Below are 18,133 nucleotides of genomic sequence, written 5' to 3' on the forward strand. Positions count from 1 at the left end.
TAATGACTGTCTGATCTGTGATAGATTACTGAAGGAAGCCTAGAGTGTTTGGGGAAGGAGGAAAATCCATCTCAAAGCGTCATGATATAAATGGAAAAGGTCACCAGACCAAAAATCAGGAGACTTGGCTCCTTTCTTTAACTTGCTGTGTGACCTTGGGCAGATCATCTAGTCTCTGGGCTTTTATGGTATTGGCCAAAATGATGTCTAAAGTTCTATTTGGGCTCTTTGATTTCCTGACCATTAATATTCTTTCCAAGATGGGTAGTTGTGACTTTTCACAATAATAAATTCCCTTGTTGTGCTTTTCAAAGAGAGGCTATCGGGCTGAATAATCCAGGAGCCTGGCCCAGGGCCACCGTGCTTATGTTTAATCCAAGACAGATTCAGAATGATGGTCTGTGAATATAATGAGGTTGACTATGTGGAATTCATTGTGTGAATTGATTTTAGTTGGAATAAATCAACCATTTGTTATGGAATTTAATAGTTAATAATAATATTTATTGGTAGGGAATCCATTTTATTTTTAAAAATTGCCTCCAAATTTCCCATTTTTCAGACAAAATACATCTGATAAATAGCCATGGTGTGAGCTAAGCAAAATGCATAAGAAAACCCAAGCTCGTACTTTGGTCTCTTTTGAGATTCCATCTTTCCTTTAGAATTGACTGGATGATGGGTACTTCCATCTTGTTCTACCTGGTCAAAGACCAGAGCACTGTGAGGTATAAACAGCAACACCTAAGATGAGTAATGGATTGGACTTTTAGTTCATCATGGTAAAATTTAGGGGGAAATCAACAAACTCATTAAAAGTTGTGAAATCACATTGAAAGTAGTGAAGTGAACTTCCCCAGATCCAGTTCAGTCATCTCTGAAATTACCCATCAGTGCAGTTTCTACAGGTGGTCTATTTCCTCAAAAGTTGACCAGCCCTGGCTCTTTTCCTCTTGAAGTAATCCCTTAAGATATCTGGGCTTGGTTTTTAAAATCATCATCTTCATCATTACCTGATAACTTCAGAGATCAGAAGGAGACTTTCCTTTCCAATTAGGTTTGTGTTATCTTATCTCCACTTCATGTGTTATCATGACCTATGCCATCTTCTTTTTTGCATCTCACTCTCCCCCACGATCAGTACGTATGTGGATTAGTTTGCTTTAAAAGAAATAGTAATTGTAAATCCCAATCATTATTTTGTTGTTCAGTCGTTTCTGACTCTACATCATTTAGGCAAAGATACTGGAGTGATTTGCCATTTCCTTCTCCAGCTCATTTTACAGATGAAGAAACTGAGGCAAATGGGGTTTATATTAGTACCTACTATATGCTGGGCACTGTGCTAAGGGCTTTGTAAATATTACATCTTTTGATCCTCACAAGAACCCCAGGAGGGGCAGCTAGATGGTGCAGTGGATAGAGTTCCGCCCTTGGAGTCAAGAGGACCTGAGTTCAAATGTGGCCTCAGACACTTGGCATTTACTAGCTGTGTGACCTTGGGCAAGTCACTTAACCCCAATTGCCTCACCAAAAAAAAAAAAAAAGATCCCCAGGAAGTTGGTGCTGTTATTATTTCTGTTCTACAATTGAGGGAATAGGCAGTCAGGTTAAGTGACTTGCCCAGGGTCACATAGTAGGTGTCTGAGGCTGGATTTGAACTCAGTGCTTCCTGACTCCAGGCCCAGTGATCTTTGCAATGTGGCCCCACCTAGCTGTACTGAAAGGCAGCATGGAATAATGGGTAGAGAGCCTGCTTCAGAGTCAGAAGACCTGGGTTCAGGTCTTGTCTCTGACATATATAAGCTGTGTGACCTTGGGCAAATCACTCAACCCCTTAGTGGCCCAGGCAGCTCTGTGAGTTTTAGAGCAAATGCTCTAAATGCTCCATCCTGGAGGGGAGCTCATTATGCTCCATGAAATAACAAATCCAGTCTCCTCTCCTCTCCTCTCCTTTCCTCCCCTCCCCTCTCCTCTCCTCCCCTCCCCTCCCCTCTCCTCCCCTCCCCTCTCCTCTCCTCTGTTTTTTTCTTTTCTCCTCTGTTCTTTTCTTTTCTTTTCTTTTCTTTTCTAGAATGAGTCTAGCCAACTCTCCCCAGATACAAGTATAGCAGCCTCTCCTGGACCATAATGATTGATATGAAAGCTTTGACCTGCTCTCTTTGCATCTAGGCTCCCTCCTTCCTCCGGCAGCTAGCTTAGTAGCTCCTCTCCAGGCGCTCAGTTTTGGAGCCAAACTCTGTGTAGGCATCCAGTTGGCTTGAGCCCAGCCACAGCTCAGAACGCCCCTGTTTGATGACTACAGCCTCAACCTCCTCTAGGAGCAAAAAATTACAGGCAGTATGCCACTCTGCCCAGCTCCAGGCTTTTTTTTTTTTTTTAAAAAAAAGGAAAGAAAAAAGAAATGTCACCAATGTCTTCTGACTTGTCCTTTTCTAAACATTCTAGTTCCATTCATCTTAGTAACTATGGCAAAGTTAGAAACTTGCGAGGAGAGTTGGGGACCATTGTGATCCCTTACAGTGTTGGTAGGACTTGGGTGTGTCCTTTCTTGTGGTATCACTGTGTCTGTTGCACAATTTGGTTACGCTTTGGAAGTGCTAATACAGTGCTTCTTGAAATCTAGTGTCTCTTCTCTGTAAGTACTTTCAATTTCCCTTTAAAGTGTTTAAAAATATATTCAGTGTTGATATTCTCTTTGTGGGTCCTGGTATCAACGAATTCAATCTTTTTTTTCCCCTCTGGTTTCTCTTCTGCCTTCTTTCTCTCTCTCTCTCTCTCTTTCTCTCTCTCTCTCTCTCTCTTTCTCCCTCTCTCTCTCTCTCTCTCAATACAGATAAAGAAGAAGTCCAAAGAAAACGACAAAAACTCATGCCTAATTTTTCAGATAGTTTTGGTGGAGGGAGTGGCCCTGGAGCAGGAGGAGGAGGGATGTTTGGTGGTGGCGGTGGAGGCAGTGGGAGTGGAACTGGCGGCCCAGGTAAGAATACCATCCAGCATCTCCATATTATCAGTTTGCATGGAGACCACATTTGCCCATCCCTTCTCTCCCCCTCCAGCTTATAGAAAACCCGTATGTGATCTAGAAGCAGTGCTGTTTTTCAGTACATACCTGAATGTGTTTTTCCTTTTGATGAGATCTAATTTTAGGCATGTAGTTAATATTAAGCCTGTAGTTGGACTCATCGTATTTGCTTGGAGTAAAATGTTCTTTTCCTACAAAATAAGGCTGTTGGTTAAATTGATTGTGGCAATCTGAATCTCATTCAGTATTGTCTTGTATTCCCCATGCAATGTCTTAGACCTTCCTTTAAACCAAAGATATTTGAGTTAGGGCTATCATAACCTACTATTAACATGTCTTCTTAATTATTCGAGAAATGGGTCACACACACTCCCCAAAACATACACACACATAACCCCCAAGGAAAGGTAGCTTGCAGTTAATTTTTTCTGTTTTTTTCACAACAACCCCATGAAGTAGATAGTGCCAGTATGATCATCTCTGTTTTATGCACGGAGAAATAGAAGCCTGGGAGGTGCCCAGTGGTCACACATCTCCTAGTTAATGGAACAGTGAAAGATCAGAAATTTTGTAGAAGTGGAAATCTATTGGCAATGCCCGCTCCTCCTCCAACATTTCTGGAGCTTTCTGATTTATGGTAGAGACACATATTCATCCCAAGAATGAGCCCTGTTGGTAGTGGAGGAGAGATGTCATTGTTGACTTTTGATTAAAAAAAATTCTAATGGCACATCTTTTATTTCCTTTGCTTTTTTAGGGTATGGCTTTGCTCCTTATGGATTTTCTTATGGAGGAATTCCCTTCCATCCTGGCACAACCAAATCTAATGCTGGGATGAAACATGGTAATGAATGCTGGGTTTTGTAATGTTAAAGGAAGAATACCAACAAAAAAATAATCCACAAACACCAAAAGAAGAAAGGTGTTTATAGTTTTACCGCAATAATAAGTTTTCTACTCACATCTTGAAGAATTAAGGGAACACAAATGAACACTATATTTTGCTAAAAGTTCTATTGAAGTCACACATTTATAGAGTGGGAGGGGACCCTGAAGCCACGTAGGCCAATATATACCTTCACAACAGTGGTTCTCAAACTTTTTGTATTTTGGACCCCTTTACATTCTTTTAAAATTATTTTACAATCTCTTTTAAAATTTAAATTTTATGATCTTCTTGAAGTTTAAAAGTTAAATTTTAAAAATTAAAATTTACAATCTTTTAAAATTATTGAGGATTCAAAAGTGATCATCAGTTATTTATGCAGGTTCTGCCTATCAGCACTTTCTGTATTACAAGTTAAAACTGATCAATTTAAAATATTTATTAATTCATTTAAAATAATAACAAACCCATGACATGTTAACATAAATAACATTTTTTGAAAAAAAAAACTGTTTTCCAGAACAAAAAAATTTTATTGAGAAGAATGTTTTTTTTTCTCAAATTTCTCTTATGTCTGGCTTAGTAAAAGAAAAGTGGCTTTCTGCTGTCAATCTGCTGCAATATGTTGTCTTGAAATATGTGAAGAAAATCCAACCCCCTGCAGATATAGTTGTAAAATGAATATTTATCAGGAAATTAATATTTTAGTCTTATTATGAAAATATATTTGCCCTTGCAGACCCTCTGAAAGGGCCTTGGGGACCTCCAGAGATCTATTGGGCTACACTTTGTGAACTGCTTGTTGTTGTTCAGTCATTTCAGCTGTGTCTGACTCTTCATGACCCCTTTTGGAGTTTTCTTAACAAAGATACTGGAGTGGTTTGCCATTTCCTTCTCCAGTTCCTTTACAGATGAGGAAACTGAGGCAAACAGGGTTAAGTGACTTGCCCAGGGTCACACAGCTAGTAAATATCTGAGGCCAGATTTGAACTGAGGTCTTCCTGACTCCAAGCCCAGTACTGTATTTACTGTGCCACCTAGCTGCCCTGAATTCTATCAGTGTACAATAAGGGAGAAAGAAAATTATCCAGACTTTAATTTTTTTTTCTTTTTTAAAATTTTTTTATTATGAACTTAATCATCAACAAACATGAATAGTTAAATACACAAAGAACAAAAAAAGATTCCCCATAGACTTCTTTGCATATAATTTTTTAAACTTAAAAAAGTTCATTTCCAATTAGTAGAAACTTTTAACCTCTTAAAATAACAGATGGTTTAATTTTAAAAATCAAAAAAGTGAAAATTTGAAAATTATTGAAAAACATTTTTTTCATAAGCATTTTTTAAACATCTTAAAATAACTTTTTTCTTCTCCATTTTCAGTGGAGTCCTATCATGTACTGTTGGGCCCTTCTTAACATCATATTATAGTGGGGGGAGTTGATTAGACTGAGAACCAGCTGATCTTTATTCATTATTTTTAGAAACCCTAGACTCCTCATCTGAGCAAGGCCATGAAGGCTGTGACAGTAGAGATAACAGGCACTCTGCAGATCTTTCTGGGAAAATACTGCAAACCACAGAGCAAGAAGATAAGTCCAGAGTCACTGGGGAAGATGAGGTTACTTTGACGTGCACAGTAGGAGTGGAGGAGGATGATTGTAGGTTACAGGGTGAGTGATAAGTAAATGATTAATCTTTATTGGAGCTTCTACATAGCAAGGTATTTCCTGAAGCTGATTAAAAGGGTGTCTGGGTTGTTTTTTAATGCTAAGATAAACCTGACATATTAATGCCTAACATAGTATGCCTTGTAGAATTTTATGCTCTAGGGACACAGTATAGAGCATGCATGTTAGGTCTTTTTTCTATTCCACCATCATCAGTTATTTTTTTACAAATACAACTGCCTCAGATAATACATACCAGAAGGATGTGTGTCTATCCTGATTTTTAAAAGCTTCAGAGAAGATTTCCCCCTCACCTTCTTTAGTAACCCACTGATGTGTCTTATAAACAAAGCACACAATCTGGAATCAGGAAGGAATCTCAGAGGTCGTTTTTATTCTAACCTGGAAAATCCAACATCTCAAAAGGCAGTAACCCAGACTCTGAACAAAGACCTCCAGGGATGGGAGACTCCCTCCCAAAGTAGCCTGGATGCACGTTGGAGAGCTCTGATTCTTATATCAAACCTAAATCTTCCTGTCTGCAGCTTCTGTTTGTCACTCCCAGGTCTACTTTCTGGGCCCAAGCACACTTGTAGATGCCCACCTTATTTCTACACTCCTCCTTCCCCCCAGCCCCCAAGTTTTCTCCAGGCCAAACATCCTCGGAATTCTCACCGAGGCTCAGGTGAAGGTTTGTCTGAAAACAAGACAGGCTAAACAGTTTCTCCTGGCCTTCTCCCGTACCATTTTGTAGATGAATTAGTTACATGATTATTTCTGCCCTCTGCTGAAAATACTGAGAACTGCTCAGATAATCTGTGATATTTCTAGGCTATTTGCCAAGAGGAAGTAAGCCGTAAAAACACTAATGGCTCATGGAAACTGTCTTCCAAAGGTGGATCAATTACATGTGTTTGCTAGGCTATCCCTTTCTTCCCTATTTTCTGGGTGTGGGGGGGCGAACCCTATTTTTTTCCCAAAGAGCTGTAACTTTAACCTTTAATTTATAACAAATCTGCCATCGCTGCTGACAGAATCCAGTGAAATGTTAAATGCACTAAGGCATTGATTATCCATCTCAATCAGAGCCCAGGATGGCTTGGGTTTTTAGGCTGAGGGTCCTCATCAAGAGTGGAAGCATTAAGATCAAAATGGTAGTTTGCTCATTTCTTCTTAAGCAGGCAGATCTCTCTGCTTCTCTCATCCAGTATTTTTTTCCCCTTTACTAAACACTAGATTGAATTCTCAGACTCCCATGCTTCTAATGTAAGCCCCCAAATCTTTTCAAACAAAACAATGCACATCTCAGAGAGAAAGTGAGCTAATTGATTTTTGCATGTTGATCTTTGGTCAAGCGGTATAATTCCCTGTAACAAATAGGCATAAGATATTGCAGTATGACTGTTACTGTCAGTTCTTTGAAGAAGACGGATGACTACCTTGCAGGTGACCTGTTCCTAGAGAAGGCCATGCAGCTTGCTAAACGGCATGCCAGTGCTCTCTTTGACTATGCAGTGACTGGCGATGTGAAGATGTTGCTAGCTGTCCAGCGCCATCTTACTGCGGTGCAGGATGACAATGGGGACAAGTAAGTGGGACTGTATATAGAACAAGGAGTTGGAGGAGGAGAGCAGGCCTGGAGATGGCAAGGGTTGCACTAAGCTATCAAATGACTGCCGGGGTTGGGCCATTCTGAAACATCCAGATAACAACTGTAATAATAGCCAACGTTGTATAATGCTTTAAAATTTGCTAAGCACCTTATCAATATTATGTCATTTTATCCTCACAATGACCCTGGAAGGTATATTCCCCACATTTTATAGATGAGGAAACTGAGGCTGAGAGGTTAAGTGACTTGCCCAGGGTCATGCAGCTAGTAAGTATCTGAGGCAGGATTTAAACTCAGATCTTCCTGACTCCATGTTCAGTGTTCTAGCCATTGAACCACTTGGCTGTCTAGATTTAAAGAAGTCCAGGGGGTTCTGTCAAATCAGCTGCCTCACTCTTCTCTAGCTGGGATGGCCTTCTTCTTCATCATCCCTTCATAGAAATGTCTGAGATAGTGCAGCCTGCTGGGAAGGAGAACTGAGATGGATTATATAGAGGTCCAGTCCTCAATGGAAATTCTTGCCTCTTGTGTTGTGTTGGTTATTGGCAGAGTGCTCACCAACCCACACGTTGCTTCCAAGCAGGTCCCAGAAAGGAGGCGTGGTGAGGTCATCCATTTAGCCCAAGGTTGAATGAGTATCTGGGTTCCTCAGATTTTTTTTTTTTGTAATGGTCCTTGACAACGACAAGCCTTCAAACGCCGTAGTCTCCAGTGCGGGTGTTCTGCTTAGCTCAGCCTCTGAACAGATCCCTGGGGGCAGAGGCAGAGTTTCCTTTTGTAGAATTTTCCATGCCCAGGTCACCCACTTTTCTTCAGGTCATTCTTCTCTTTTATCTACTGCTTGCAGTATCTTCAACTCCACTTTGCCCTCGTTGGTGTCTTTTTATTCCCCTTATCTATGGAAACTTCTTTTTAGTCTAACCACGTACTGTTCTCCTTAGACAGAGTTTGCACTGAAACATTCTTCAAAAGGCTACAGAGAGCTGATCTTCCTAAAGCCACTGGTCTGACTACATCACCCTCCTCCCTCCTTTAGTAAGCTGCAGTAGCTCCCTATTACCCCCAAGACCAAATACAAAGTTCTCTGTTTTGTGTTTAAAGCCCTTTATAATCCCCCCACCCCCCCCCCCCCCCCCCACACACACCTTTCCAGTCTTCTTCCACCTTACTTTTCTTCACGTACCCTTCGTGGACAGCCTGTTCCTTACACAAAATATTCCTTGCATTTTTGCTGGCTGTACCTCATGCCTGGAATTCTCTCCCTCCTCATCTCTGCCTCCTGAATTCCCAGTTAAACTTTCACCTTCTACAAAAAGCTTTTCCCACTCCCACTTAGTGCCTTCTCTCTGTGGTTATCCCCAGTTTATCCTGTAAAGGTCTTGTTTGTACACGGTCATTTGAATATCATCTTCCCATTAGATTGTGAGCAAGGACTGTCTTTGGCCTTTCTGTGCATTCCCAGAGTTTAGCATAGAGCTTGGCACTTAGCAAGTATATAAATAGCATAGTTAATAAACATAATAAACATAGCAAGTTAATAAACGTTTGTTGACTTAATAAGTAGCTATATTCTGTTGTAATGATTGCTTTCTTCTGTATACCTTAATTAATTGTGGTAAGTCTGCTTTTTTTTTTTCATATTTAAGTGTTTCCTTTGGTTTCCACCTAGTCATGGTGTTTGGTTCACGTCATGGTGATAACATCTGTCAGTGATTCCTATGCACCAAGCTTTACATTTCTGCTCTTACTGTAGTTTTAAACTTTGTCCCCATCATACCTGGCCAATCCCCATGAGCTCTCTTTGAAAATGATCCAGAGAGTTCTTTCATCATGGTCTTCTGACAGGCTTAGAGGCCTGTAATGAATTGTCACAAGCCAAGTACTTTGACTAAAATCTACTGAAATCATTTTCATCACTGAGATGGTTTTTTTCCCGTTGACTTTGGTATGAAACCTGAAGCAGATCTTTAAAGCAAATAACCCTGAGTATTCAGCGATCAGAGATCAGTGTTCTCATTCCTTACAGTGCAACCAAAGATGTGGTATATCCACTGACCTTATTGTTATACAGCCCAAGAGAATTCATATAACCTTTATGTTTAATGCCACAATAACTGTAGATCAGAAAACATACCAGAAAATATTCTTCAGTGCAAAATAATGTATAATTCAAAGAGAAAATAGTGAAGGAAGATAGTCATTTTTCTAGTGAATTTTCCAGGGGAAATCCAGAGCTAATGAGATCATAGTAAGAAATCTGTATTAACTAAAAGTGACTGCAAAAATATGAAAATGTCTGCGTGAAATAATGCTGAATGAAAAAAATCAGAACTTGAGAGCTTGTCTACAAATTGATTCCTATGAGATTAAAAAAATGTTTTCACAATCATAAGGATTGGAAGGAATTTTAGAATTTGATAATTATTTCTTTGCTGTCACTATTTGGCATATACATTTAGTTTTCATTATACCACTGAATAAAGACAAATTTTAAAAAGAAAAAGAAATAGTTTCTGGAGAAGCAGAGAGTTGTGTGTGCTGTAGGAGCAGGGGAAGCCAGACAATAAGGCGTGTTTAAGCATGTAGAGAGAGCCCGAAGGAAACAGTTGGTGAGGGCCTGTCCTTACCTATACAACCAGTCTGAAGGGATTTGAATGAATATTTAGAGCAGCAGCATCTGTCCTAATGAATTAGGCCCCAGTGTGTGTATGACCATGTCTTGTAGTAGAGGACGAGAGTAGTAATAATTATTTTATTCCTCCTCTCCCTCATCACTATCATTATCATCACTGGGTTAGAGAACTAAGATTCAGTCAAAGAGAATGATTTGTAATAACAGAAACAACAGACATCTTTTACTGCTAACATCACGGCTCATTTTCTTAAACTTTTTTCATTTTTAGCTAATTAACAATCTGAATCCTGTAGCCATGAGCCATCACATGAATGACAAGGAAAAACTGAGAAATTAAAACTCCTGACCATAGGGAAATCCCCATATGGAGGGAAAATTATCTCTTCTCTGAAATACACGTGGAAATTCTTTAGGAAGTTTTGGAAAGTGTGACATTTTTAATGGTTCATACGCATGATGCCTTCCACAAGTTTCAAGTGTTGATAGAAATCTTACAGCATAATATCTCAAGACCACCAGGAGCAAACATCATCTTTTTCTTAGAAAACCTCTGATTGGTGCTCATAGACCATTAAATATGAACCTTATAGACCATTAAATATGAACCTAAATAAATTGGTGCTTATAGACCATTAAATATGAACCTTATAGACCATCAAATATGAACCTATGAACCTATAAATTCCTAAACTGATTCCCCCCCACTAATTGATTATTGTCACTATCTTTACATTCTAGTGTGTTACACTTAGCAATCATCCATCTTCATGCTGAATTGGTACGGAACCTTCTAGAAGTGATATCTGGTTTGGTTTCTGATGACATCATTAACATGAGAAATGACCTCTACCAGGTAAGCAGAGATGTCAGTTTTTATTTAAAAAATGCATTTTTTTTTTAAATTTAAAGTTGGCTAAAGAAATTTCCTAGAATACAAGGTAATATAGAAACTTCCAGGCCATGGAACATGGGCCATAATAGGCCCTTGAATAAATTTGATGCAACAAATGATTGATTACATGTTCTTTGCACTTGTCCCTATATGTGGTTACAAAAAATGTGGCATAGCTTTGAAAAATCTTTAGTGATAATATCTTAAAAATCCTCTGTATTTGACTGTTAACTCCATGAAAAAAGAACCTTTTTTATTTCTGGGTGAGCCATTATGCTTATATAAATTGTGACATAGTTAACTTTTAACATCTTAGTATGAAGGGATATGGACAGCTACGTGGTGCAGTGGCAAAGTGCCAGGCCTGAAATCAGGAAGACTCATCTTCCTGAGTTCATATCCAGCTTCAGACACTTAGTGGCTATGTAACCCTGGCAAGACACTTAACCCTGTTTGCTCATCTGTCAAATGAGCTGGAGAAGGAAAAGGCAAACTACTCCAGTATCTTTGCCAAGAAAACCCTAAGTGGGGTCACGAAAAGTCAGACACAACTGAAAAATGACTGAACAATAACAATGAAAGAAAAAAAACCAAAGAGTCCAGATTTGGGTGTTTTTTTTCCCTTGGAATATTGGAAAAGGGAAATATACTAAAATATGATAGGCGCCTTGTCTTACATGCACTGTGTCACAGCTTTACTAAGATCAGGGGAAGATACTCTACTACTAATTCAAATCCCTCTAGATTCAAAACCTTCAGGTAAGGCAGTCACTGCCCATCTGTTCTTTGTACTTTTCTTACTGCTTCCTCTATGAAAGAAGAAGAAAATACAAGAGTCAGCTATACATAAGAAGCCTAAAGATTATTGCAGGGAAAAAACATTTTATTGAAAGTCCAGAATAAATGTACACAAAAGATAAAAAATATTTAGGGCTCTAAAAAGGAGTGCTTCAAATTGTAACTTAACTGACAAAATCAGATGATTTCAGGAGGTGTGTTTCAAAAAGTAGAAAAGGAAAAAGGGACCAAGGGAGAGGAAAAGAGAAGCCCATAAGATATTTTAGCACCCTAGAAATTAAGTGAGGAGTATCTTACAAGGTTTCCAAAGCCAATAATTTTCTTTTTTTTTTTTTCCCCTTTAAGAAAACTTTATTTCCCACTTGAATAATTTGGTTACAACACAACAGTATTTTACATAAATGACAGTTATTCTGAAATCTTTATTTAAGTCTCTGTATCTGAGGTAATAAAATCATATTGGTACAAGAAATATTAAAAAAAAAACAGTACAAATTGTACGTAGGACACAGCTTCCACTGCACGAGTGAATGCTAGAGACACCAGCTGGAGAATGAATGGATCTATTTTGACAACATTGCAAATGGGGCCTACTTTGAACAGTCTGTCGGTCTGTTGGTATGATTGTTCCCTCCATCCGCAGAGAACAAAACACCACCCATCCCTCTGTGTCTAGGTCTTCATTGAAGAGAGGGCACCCTTCAGATCGTGACCTTCTCTTCACGTCAAGCTGTCTCTTCCATTCTCTTCCTTCTCCTTTTATCTTTCTCTACCCTGAGGCTGCCTTCTCCCCACACCCATCCCTCATATTTTCCTTTGTTGTCTTTCTTCTCCCCTCTTTCTTATCTGTTCCTCACTTTTCTTTTACTTTTTCCGGTTGTCTAAGCTTTATGTTTCCTTTTGCCCAAATATTTCCTTAGTCTAGGTAAGGCCTTCACTCTGAGGTAGAATATTAAGTAAGGATTTTTGTTGTTGTTTTTGTTGTACTGATTTAATGAAGTTCTCAGTTCTTAATTTTAAAAAACTCTCTATTTTAAAACAACAAAAATCTATTAAGTTACTTGTGTGTCTCTCAAGTAATTTATTTTTCCCCTGTGATGAGTCATTGATTCTTGAAAGGCAAAAGGTTCTGCACTCCTGATTTCTCATCCTATTCTTTCTATCATATTCTCATCATATTCTTTTCTTTTACTGAAACCAATAAAGGAACTGGGCTCTTATGACACAGAAAGGAGGCTGAAGTAGGGGATTCTCCATTGGTCCATGACGCATAATTTGTAGGAAGGTTCACATGTAGTCAGGGCTTTGGTGATAGCCTCATTTTAGATTTTCTTTTGGAAACATCTCTGCCATTTGGCTGGGTCCCACAGCTAGTGAGTATCTGAGGCGAGATCTAAACTCAGGTCTTCCTGACTCCAGGCCCAGTGCTCAAGCCACTGAGCCATCTAGCTGCCTCAACTTCTATATTATGACTGATTAAGCAAATTCAATTCTGCCTCTTTTAAGGATTATCCAGTAACCACCAACCTTGATGGGAATAGGTATACTTAATTCTTTCAGTAACATGGCTGGGAGGGGGGGACCAGGTTGCAGTAATGTCTTTTTATCTTAACTTTTTCAAAATACATTTCCCTAAATTAGGGATTAATTAAGGCACTATTCTCCATCACCACCAAAAATCCTTTCTTATTTTTTCTGTAATTAAGATGTATAATTCTGAGATTCAAAAATTTGCAAGTCACATTTTTGTGGCCAGTCGGGAAGATTTATTAACCACCTGTTATGTGCTGGGTACCATGCTAAGCACTGGTCAAGGAGGGAATTTGTTTTGATTAACTATGCATATGTATTATAAGGACTTTTTCCCAATTCATTGTTGGGAGAGAGGGATCAGAGGGAGAAAAATTGTGTTAATTTAAAAACAATTTAATTTTAAATAAAATCCATAGATCAAGAAAATAGCAGATATACTCCTGGAAGGGAATGTTTTTGAGAGAGTTATCTAACCCCCAGTTATTTTGGGGAACAAATATAATACAAATTATTAGAATTTATCCTATAGATTGTATGATGGAAGGACCCCAGGGTTCTTAGAGGTCATACCAGCGTGTCCCAGGCCTGATAATTTGGAGGGGCTTTAAGCGTGGTCCCAGAGACAAGCTAGGCACTTGTCCTCTAAAAACAAACCTAAGTTTGGAGCTGCTCATCACCACATTGGCTGCAGAATGATGAATTATTAGGCCATAGAAACTCAAAAAGTCCCATCCATTGGGAGGAAAAGCGGTAAATGCCTCCACGGACAGGTCCCTGAAGTATTCCAGTCAATATACAGGCAATCTCTGCTTATCGTTTTTGACCCTAATTTCAACAGCTTCTTTCAACCAGCCTTTTTTTTTTATTAAAAAAAATATACTTGATGAAAAATGGCAGCATCATATTCCTCCCATTTCCAAGGGAGATCTGATCATTGTCTGTGAATGGTGAATGGGCTAAAGAGCAAGCAGCAGAAGATAGAATAGCAAACACCCCAAATGAGCTATAAAATCATAATTTTATAGACCATTTTACCTGGGGCTTTCATTCTACCCTGACCCGTGTTGTGTATTAACCTCATCATAACTCAGGTGCTGGAAGAAACCTCAGAGGTCACTGAGTTCAACTCCTTCATTTTACAGATGAGGAAACTGAGGCTCAGGGAGATTGTCCAAGGTCACATATTTGACATTCAGATCCAGTCTCATGACTCCAAGTGCCATAAAGACTCAGTAATGTAGCAAGTAATCCAAGCCCGGGCCTGTGCACAGCTGTTACCACCCATTGATGAAGTCCACATAATTGGGGGGAAGCTGTTCTTTTTTAACCCTTAAAGACACATATATTACAAAAGAGCAAAATTTTCACTAAATTGGGTTAAAAGCAATCAAGCATGAGCCATTTTGAAGCAAGTGATATTTATAATAATAATGATAATGATAGCTAGCATTTATAGGGTGCTTTGATGTTTGCGAAGTGCTCCACATAAGTTACTCATTTGATCCTTATAACCATCCTGGGATTATTGTCCCCTTTTACAGGTGAGGAAACTGAGGAACAGAAGAACTAGGTGACTTGCTGAGGGTCACATAGCTCATAAGAATCTGCAGTAGGATTTGAACTCAGGTCTTTCTGACTCTAAGTCCTGTGCTTTATCCACTGGGCCTCATAGTTGCCAACAGCATCTCACTAAGTTATTCCAGAGCAGCTCCATGCTGAAGAAAGGGGTGGATGGGGCCATACATAATCAGAGCCCCAGTGAGTTGTGGAAGGGATGCTATTCCTGGCTCACATCACTTATTTGACAAGGAGATCTTGGCTAACTCATCTTGCTTCTCTACCTTCTCCTCCATAAAATAAGCATGGCCTACCTTAGACGGCTGGTATTGTCATAAGTGTAAATATAATAAATATTATCATAAGCGTAAGTCATAACAGCAGAAAGATCTTTGACTTCTCAAAGTGCCTTTTTATTTAAAAAATTCTTTTTATTCTGAACTTGGACTCCAAAAAACCCTGGCATTTCCATACACATGAGATACAAAAAAGTATTCTGTGTGAAACTGTAAATCCCTTGTTTCATATCATTTTTTTCCTACAAAATACTTTCAAAACTGGCTAGCTTGTTTACACTTCCTTTCAAACTTCCTTCTCTTATCTTTGTCCATCTAAAAAATTTGTCGTGCCCCCACCCCCTCCCATTTTGGGCAAAGCTGTTGCTGACCTTCCCTTCTCCTAATTAAAAACCCAAAGAAATAAAGGGGGAAAAGAAACCTTACAGGGAAGGAAGAAAGCAAGCATTTATTAAGTGCCAACTCTGTTCCATTCACTGTATGAAAGCCTTTACAAATATTATCTCATTTGATCCTCACAACTTAGAAGGCAGGAACTATTATTATCCCATTTTAGAGCTGAGGAAACTGAGGCTGACAGATATTGAATGACACACAGCTAGGAAATATCTGAAGCTGGATTTAAACTCAGGTCTTCCTGATTCCAGGCCCTGAGCTCTATTCACTGCATCACCTAGCTGTGACAGGTGTAGTACTTACCCCAAAGGGCTGTTGTAAACATAAGGCAAATCTTACCATGTGATATAAATATCAATTATCATTAATATTTTACTCAACTTCCAGCACTAAGCACGACGCCTGGCACATAGTAGGGACTTGCTTAATAAATGTTTATTGAATTGAGTTTATTGAATAATTGCAAAGGTTAGTTACTAACTCAATCAGACAACTCACAACTTTTTTTTTTAAGGTACTCTAAAGCAAAGATGCTTCCTTATTAGTTTATGGTAGCCGTGATAATTAATGTAATTAAACCATAGAGAAATGCTGGGACTCTATCACTCTGAATAATCTCAAACACCTGGCCCTGGAAAGAGTCAGCTTTCCTCCCCCCACTAAACACATATAGCATAATCTGTGACGTAGGCAGGATGCTGTTAGCCGGCCTTATGGTGGAATCACAGCCCGTAACGGCCCAATGAAGGGGAAAGTATGCAAACAGGCGTTGCTAGCCAGGGCAGATTGCTCCGTGCTGTTCTGTGAAACACTCTCATTTGTATAAAAATAAAATATTGCTGTTCTCTTATCAGGGATCTCACTTTTTTAGAACCAAGTTGCTTTTGTTGACTATCTTGCTTTTTTCTTTTAAGGTGTCTTTTTTTATCCCCTGTTTCACTTCATATAAAGTTTTCAAAACTTCCTATCAACACTTAATAGATGGGAAATCCATTGGGCCCCTGCGAGGTGTCAGTGGCTTGACTATTCCAATATCCAGTGAGCCTCTCCCCTGCCAGGGTCCAAGAAAGTTCCTTAGCCACCTGCAGTGGAAGAATTCGTTGCTCCAAAGCGGCAGTTTGGATTTGGCTTAAGAGAGACAGAAAGCAGATGACTCATCTTGATAGAGAAAATTGCTTTTTTTTTTTTTTTTTTTACACCAAGGTTTGCAGTGAATAAGAGCACATTGCTTAACTAGGAGGTTCTAGCTATAGGGACCTTATGAAGGACAGCCAATAGAGGGCCTACATAAGGCTCAAAGTTTTGAGTAGAGTTGTTGACAAGTAAAAATATTGACCAAGAACAAGTCCCTGCTAGAAAGGAATTCAGATATCGGTGAAGAACAGTGGAATGACTGGGCAGCTGGGTGGCACACTGTGTAGTGCCTGGAGTCAAGAAGACTCATCTCCTTGAGTTCAAAACTAGCTTCAGACACTTGCTAGCTGTATGACCCTGGGCAAGTCCCTTAACCCTGATTGCCTCAGTTTCTTCATCTGTCAGATGAGCTAGAGAAGGAAATGGCGAAACCACTTCAGTATCTATTCCAAGAAAACCCCAAATTGGGTCATGAAGAGTCAAACACAATTGAACAACACAGTGGAATGAGCACTGATTGATGTCAGAGAAACTGGGTTCAAATCCTGGCTCTGTTACTGTGTGATTTTAGTCAAAACCTTTAAATTCTCTAGATCTTGGATTCCTTGTTTTTAAAACAAAGGGGTTGGGGCAGCTAGGTGGTGCAGTGGCCCTGGAGTCAGGAGGACCTGAGTTCAAATGTGGTCTCACTTACTAGCTGGCCAAGTCACTTAACCCCAATTGCCTCTCTGAAAATAAAATAAAATAAAATGAAGGGGTTTGACTAGATCCCTTTCTATTCTAAATCTGTCATCCTGACCTATTTTAATGGAAATTTTTAAAAAATTCATTGTGACAATAAAAGTATGAACACAACCCTAATTAAAGAATGTGTTCCATGTTCTTCCATAAATATGCCTATATTTAGTAACCCTATAATTTACAAAGTGTCCTAAAAGTCTTAGTGCCTTTTTGAGTAAACTGCACTAAAGGCCTTTAGGATACCTTCTATAATACTATTAATTGAAGAAGTGCCAGTCTGCATTGGTAGATGGATTTTCTCATCCTTCTGAAAGGGAGGGAGAAATTTGCCATAGGTCAGACAGTAACTTCCAAGTGGCTATAGGAATAAGAATCCTGGACCTCTTCTAGCTCTGATAACATTGTAGAAATAGTAAAGGTTTTCTTCTTTTCTCCATTTATCTGACATGGATTTTGCCTCCTTTCCATACCATTTCCAGACTCCCTTGCACTTAGCAGTCATCACCAAGCAGGAAGATGTGGTAGAGGACCTGCTGAGGGCTGGAGCCGACGTGAGCCTTCCTGACCGCCTGGGGAACTCAGTTTTACACTTAGCTGCAAAGGAAGGAGATGACAGAATTCTGAGCATATTACTAAAGCACAAAAAGATATCACCACTTATCGATCACCCCAATGGTGAAGGTAGGAAAAAAAATCACATTGGCTTTCTGTCAAAATGAACGGTTGATTTTGTTAACGTTTCTTTGGTAGCTACTGTAGTTTTTGTAGTTGCTTCTGTAGCTGAAGTAGATGGTCATGTAATAAATGTGGGTCCTCACCTAACCCTACTTTTCATCATCTCATAACTTTCTATTGCTTGTTGTTGTTGAATTAATGCTTTTAAAGGGAATTTGGCATGTGTTAGGTGGCAAAAGAAACAGCTAAGATATAACCAAAGAAAGGTGAATGAAAGGTT

At 39.2% G+C, this 18,133-nt stretch overlaps 1 protein-coding gene across 4 annotated transcripts in view; it reads left to right on the forward strand.

Moving 5' to 3' along the window:
• Positions 1 to 18,133, forward strand: part of NFKB1 (nuclear factor kappa B subunit 1) — a 159,354-nt gene that overhangs the window by 128,169 nt on the left and 13,052 nt on the right. For all 4 annotated transcript variants that reach the window (XM_027853362.1, XM_027853360.1, XM_027853361.1 and 1 more), the window contains 6 exons: positions 2,837 to 2,980; positions 3,783 to 3,869; positions 5,399 to 5,587; positions 7,031 to 7,172; positions 10,570 to 10,684; positions 17,658 to 17,859. In XM_027853362.1, the coding sequence (XP_027709163.1) occupies positions 2,837 to 2,980; positions 3,783 to 3,869; positions 5,399 to 5,587; positions 7,031 to 7,172; positions 10,570 to 10,684; positions 17,658 to 17,859 (879 nt within the window). The remainder of the gene's footprint in view (positions 1 to 2,836; positions 2,981 to 3,782; positions 3,870 to 5,398; positions 5,588 to 7,030; positions 7,173 to 10,569; positions 10,685 to 17,657; positions 17,860 to 18,133) is intronic.

Source organism: Vombatus ursinus, unplaced genomic scaffold, assembly GCF_900497805.2.
Source record: "Vombatus ursinus unplaced genomic scaffold, bare-nosed wombat genome assembly UNPS02009975.1, whole genome shotgun sequence".
Taxonomy (NCBI): Eukaryota; Metazoa; Chordata; class Mammalia; order Diprotodontia; family Vombatidae; genus Vombatus; species Vombatus ursinus.